The sequence below is a fragment of the Micromys minutus genome (assembly GCF_963924665.1).
Source record: "Micromys minutus genome assembly, chromosome: 1".
Taxonomy (NCBI): domain Eukaryota; kingdom Metazoa; phylum Chordata; class Mammalia; order Rodentia; family Muridae; genus Micromys; species Micromys minutus.
In genome coordinates this window covers 10,562,142-10,568,141 of record NC_137969.1, presented here as the reverse complement: position 1 = coordinate 10,568,141, position 6,000 = coordinate 10,562,142, and the positions used below count along the sequence as shown (strand labels likewise).

At 36.2% G+C, this 6,000-nt stretch overlaps 1 protein-coding gene across 2 annotated transcripts in view; it reads right to left on the bottom strand.

Annotated features, from left to right (window-relative positions):
- Positions 1 to 1,673: 1,673 nt before the first annotated feature.
- PPARGC1A (PPARG coactivator 1 alpha) overlaps positions 1,674 to 6,000 on the bottom strand; it is a 94,460-nt gene continuing 90,133 nt past the window's right edge. For both annotated transcript variants that reach the window (XM_080932576.1, XM_080932577.1), the window contains exon 13: positions 1,674 to 4,110. In XM_080932576.1, the coding sequence (XP_080788702.1) occupies positions 4,007 to 4,110 (104 nt within the window). In that variant the 3' untranslated portion in view covers positions 1,674 to 4,006. The remainder of the gene's footprint in view (positions 4,111 to 6,000) is intronic.

The window sequence follows — 6,000 nt, the reverse complement described above, 5'->3', positions numbered from 1 at the left end:
AGCCCGAGAGGAACTCAAATACTGAACCATGATGTGCTCTGATCCGAGAAACATGCCAACCATTTGGTTCCGATAAATAAGAAGAGCAGAAGTAGATTTGAAACATTCTTTTCCCTTTATTAGCTCAGTGAGGCTGATGTGTACTGCACATAAAAAAAAAATCACAGGAATTTTCATACAATGAATAAAACCACAACAATACATGTAGAATTGGCAGGTGGAAAAGAGCCAGCAAGGGCTCAAACTAATCACTCACTTTCCCTCTTCAGCATAGTTCAACCAACAGTATCACACTTTCACCTACAAATCTTAAAGTAGCTCCATCAAATCTGCAGTTTTCACATTATTGAAAATGTCTGTCACATAGGTACAAATTTAGAATCATCACATTATATTACATGGCTATTCTAGGTCATCTATAGATCAGATCTTAGACTACAGTGATTGAAGTTCTCGGTACAGCCATCAAAAAAAGGACACATGATCATTACCTACTGTTAGCTCACATCTAAAGGCATGAAAAGGTTTCCTTTTTTCAATTGACCCAAACGCTTTACCCCAATAGTGCCAAGTTCCCTGTCTGCTGCGTTGAATGTTGACAGCCCAACCTTACTCAGAGTCCTTTACAAAAACTGAGTTTTGCACTAAAAGAATTATTCTGCTACATTTCTTTTTTTTTTAAAATAAAAACCCCGCATTTCTAAAGCACCAGTTCGGGTACCAAAATTGTAGATGTAGTACTTACCACAGCATGAAGGCAATGGCCCATGGTCATCTGAAAGTCTTATAGATCTATGCTGAAATTTGCCTCCCCTGATGGTGGGGTGCTTGTGTTTGTTGGAAATATTCTCTCCCAAAAGAAGTTTAAAAAAAATGAAAGAAACACAGCTTACAGCTTATATTTTGATGGGCTACCCACAGTGTCTGCATAAGATACAAAAGCTTTACTAATTTTAGATGCAATTTGAAGTCCACGGAGGAAAACTATCTTCACGGTAACAAGATTTGTCAGGCCAGAGAGTGAGGGAGGTCAATGAATTCTCAACGTGAAATCTGTCGTGTTGTCTTTTGATAAGTAGGAAAAGAAACCACAGATTTCAGTCATGTCCATGATCCAGGGCAAACGAGAAAACGTATGTATTTAAAGTTGGATCACAAAAATTTAAAGGCAAAATAGAGAACGCATCTGGTCCTTAAACACATAACAGGATTTACTAAATATTGATTTCTTAAAAATAATTTATTGCTCTTAATAGTCTTTTTATTATTATTCTACAACAGAAGATACTCAAAATTCAGAAAGAAAGACTGTAAACTTTAGTTTGGCGTTCACAAAGAGTTAAAATACCTGCATTTAACCTACAGAACAAGGATTAGGCGGATTAAAGATGTGTTACTATTGTAACGCAGAACCTGTGAACACAATTCTTTTATTTCATAGTTATTTATTGCTTTCTATCTACTTAGAAATAATAAGCCAAACACTTGAGCAAGCATCCGACAGGACAGACAGTGGATTCACTCAGAACACAATATGCTGGTGATAAATGAATGCAGCTGTCAAAATTAGCTGCATTGGCCTGGGGGTGAAACCCATTTTGTAAGATCTTGTAGGGTGAGAGAAAAAAAAAAAAAAAAAAAAAAAAAAAAAAAAAAAGAACGATTAAGTAGTAGTCTATCACATCTTCCAGAAAATTCATGTCAGCCAAACAGTAAACACATCTCAATTTGGAAATCAAATACACACTCCCAAGTTTAGTGACTTCCATGGCAGGGACTCCATACTCAGATGAAATCTTGATGCTCAGAATGGAGGGTTTTTTTTCCTGACAATTATTATTATTAATTAAATTTAGCAAAAGCAATGTCACCAAGAACAACATCATGGTCATATCAGAGGCCATGCGAGTGAGAGATGGAACACTGCTTCTGCAAGAGCGAGTTTCCCAAATAAAGAACGTACACTCCAACCTGACAATCGCCATGCACCCTGGGTAGAAAGTCTCCACTGACCTTATTATTTTAATCATCTCATAATTTATAATAAATAGGCTATCTGCAACTCATAAATATGTCTCTTTAGTAAACAAAGGAATGAAATATCAGTATTTTACAGGATGTATAACTGTAAAAAATACAGATTAAATACCATCATCACACTCCACCAAGGGAAAGAGATACTGGCTTCAAAGATAGTCTTCAGACACACATTGATTATTGTAAAAATCATACTGTAATTATTACCTCGGCATTTTGTATCAAATTAAAATCACAAAAATTAAAACAAAACAGCATTTTAAAAAGATTTTTTTTGACCTCTAGTTTCAAAACTACTGTTGATAGAGAAAATAAAAACATTTCTTAATGGTTCCCCATTGAGAGACTTTACATAAAATCATGATATCGTCTAGAAAAATTTTAGATGAGAAAATTTCATTCCCCTAACAAATCCAGTGTATAAAACTTCAAAGAAAAACAAGCAACAAGAAAATGTGGAAAAATATTGCAGAAGTGGTTAATACCTTGAGGGGCCTAGGATTTTTGTTGTTGTTGACAAGATGCTTAGATTGAAGCTCACCTAAGAAGGGATGGATGTGCGTGAAGCGCCATTTTGTTGGACTTGCACTCAATGGAGACACACACACACACACACACTGTCTTTTGTTTTGTTTGTTTTGTTTTTTTTTTACAATCAAATATATATAAGCAGTAAGTTTAGCTTCTAAATATGTTAGTGTACAGTAATTGTTTCACCTCATAATTACATTTGAATATTCTTGATTAGGAAAAATTTAGCAGTTTTGAAAAGAAGGCTGCATTTACAGTGCATAGCTGTAACAAAAAAAAGAACATAGTTGTAGAGTATGTACATAAAATAAAAATACTCCATTTAACATCTGTAAATACTTAACTACATCAGAGAATGTAGCAATCACACTATCTGAACATATCCAGAGAGTTCTACTCAACTCTCAGTAGTCACATAACACCACGTCTGCTCCTCAGAAGGAACCACTGAACACACTCCCCGCTTGACCAATCACAAGGCTTTTCAAAATTTGCAGTGGAAGATCAACATTTTGGACATATACATAAGTGTCAGGACAAAGGACAAACTACAGAAACTTCAAAATGTTAGGAAAGTTTAGCATCTGGTGCCTGCACTATTCTCTCCCGCCCAGATTCCATGGCAAAGGAGAGAGAGGGGGGGGGGAGGGAGGGAGCGAGGGAGGGAGGGAGGGAGGGAGGAAGGAAGGGAGAGAGAGAGAGAGAGAGGGAGAAATGAGTTCTATGGAAGGAACCTGTGGTGTCTTCAGATTGTCACATAATCAAGAGAGCTTGCTGCAGGTCGGCTTTGCACTTTCTGGGTTTTGCACTTTCTGAAAAGACGGTACTGGACGGAGGCTGACAACAGGCATCAGCAGAGTCATGTTAGGGTGGCTTGTGAGTTTTCTTTCCTTTTAATTTATATTTATTTATTTTCCTTTTGTATAGAATATGAATATTTTGAAGTTGTAGGTTTTAAGTGTGTCTTCATGGAAATGCTGCCATTTGAAGGGGTTCGCCCTTGTTCGTTCTGGTCAGGTGCCCCCAAGTCCTCACATGTGTACACATGTACTTCCCAAACAAGTACATACACACACACACACACACACACACATACACACACACATACACACTCGCACATGCACATACACGAACACACTGTCACCAAGAGCCTCCAGGGAAAGCAAAGCTGACACCCGTGAATAAACGTGTGCTTACTGGATTTTCATTCTGTCTCTTGCCTCTTCAGCAGCTGTGTTCATGTAAACCATTGTTGTTCTTGTTCTGGTATGGTTGTTGTTGTTGTTGTTGTTGTTGTTGTTGTTGTTTTGCTTTATTTTTGTACAGAGAGTGTAAAGTAGGAGAAATTCCTAAGTATGACTTGCAAGAGTCTTGGGAAAGGACACGCTGTCCTGTGAGGTATTGGCCATCTCTCTGTCATCCTCGGCCTGGGAACACGTTACCTGCGCAAGCTTCTCTGAGCTTCCTTCAGTAAACTATCAAAATCCAGAGAGTCATACTTGCTCTTAGTGGAAGCAGGGTCAAAATCGTCTGAGTTTGAATCTGAAAGAAACACAAATCAGGTTAGATGCATCCTTTGCTGGTGGCCTTTAGTGCAATTCAAGATACCTGGTTCAGTCACAATACAGCCCATCAATGTACTTAAAACAATGCCTAAATTTTATTGGATGTATAAGTGTAAACAAAGGAGTAGTTAATTTTCAAAAACCAAAATTTTATAGATTCATTGTATACCTAAAAGCTCAGAGCACACAGGAGTAGTAGACTTTAATATTTGTTTAATATTTATGATCTTTGTAAGTAACCATTTTCTCTTATCTTGGCATTTCAAGTGGTTTGACAGTGGTTTCCCAATAACTTTGAAGCAAAGGTATAATAGAAGCTGGAAATAATCTTCCCATTCAATGGATTTAACTTTATTGAGCATAAAATTTTGTTGAAAAGGATAAAGAAAATTCTTCTATAATGTTTTGGATTTTTCTCCTAGTTCGAATCAGATTTTATGGAATATCCCACACTTTATTCCAAATAAATCTTTTAAATAGTTGTGGTTAGCAATATGTGTAATGTGAAATTCTGTTAAATATTTCTACCTCTATTCATATCTACAAAAGGAAACGTAGATAGTTCATGCAGGGCTTACAAGTGAGAGCTTCTTGGAAATATAACCAGATTCTTCTATGAATGAATTATTTTCATGGGAAATATTTGAAGGGAAATTAGGCCTTTCAGGAACAAATTAACAATTCTACTAACCATATAAGCACTTCTCATTTCTCTTGCGCTAAGTTACAGTACAAAGTGGCCTCAGTGCCAAAAGAGAATATGGAAACATAAACCCCAGTGTGAATACACGCTTGGCTGAGGCTCAGGTGCAGCACTGGGGAACTGTGTAAGGCATAAGGTGTCAGGGGACCAGGAAGCGTAATTTGCACCTTTTTTCCTAGAGGGAATTTAGAGAGTTCCATTGCCTCTGTTGTTTTATCCTTATGGTTATCCAGAATATAATGTTCTATATTAATGTTGATAAATATTCAGAATGCTATGAGACACTATTTCTCAGGAGTTTCATGATGGATTTCAACATTGGCACTCACTTAAACAAACACACACATCATGCCTCTTAGTACACATCTGAAAGAGATATTCCTGGTGGATAAGACCAGCCATGTATGAGACAGCAGGAGGAACTCCACCATATCTTCTCATATTGAGGAAAAGATTTAGAACATAGTAACATATAATGAAAAATATGGAAATAAACTCAAAGCTACCCTCTTGTTTTAAAAAAATTGTGATAAATAATGATCCTGTATTAATAGAATCAAAACCTGTCAACGTCTGTATTCTTAGCAACTGGAAAACTCTTGGCACATGTAGGTTCTCAAATTAATGTTGTTGAGTAAAGACATTAATCTCAAGTACATGTACACTATAAAAACCATGGATGAAAATAAATATTCAGGTAGGATTTGGAAATTATTTACTAATAAATGGCAAAGAAACAGATATTCAGTATCTGATGTTATACTATTCTGTTTGAGTAAAAACAAAGAATGTATGGTGAATGGATTACTTCACTTTTCAAGCATGCTTGAATATGATTCCTGTGTAAAATTAATCAAAGCTGTTTCATTTTAGTAGAATTTCATCATGTTCTAATCCTTTCTTTCTAGTATAACATTTATTATTATTTTTTAATTTCGATTTGTTTACCACATTCTATATGCAAGAGTGTTTTGACTGCTGATATGTAAGTACAAGCCTCATCCGGTAAAGATCAGATAAAAAAGTGTTAGATCCCCTTAAACTGGAGTTATAGATAGTTGGGAGCCGTCATGTGGGTGCAGGGAATCAAACCATGCCTTCTGAAAGAGTGATACGTATTATTAACTGTTGATCCAAATCATTAGCCCTGTTTAACATTTTTAC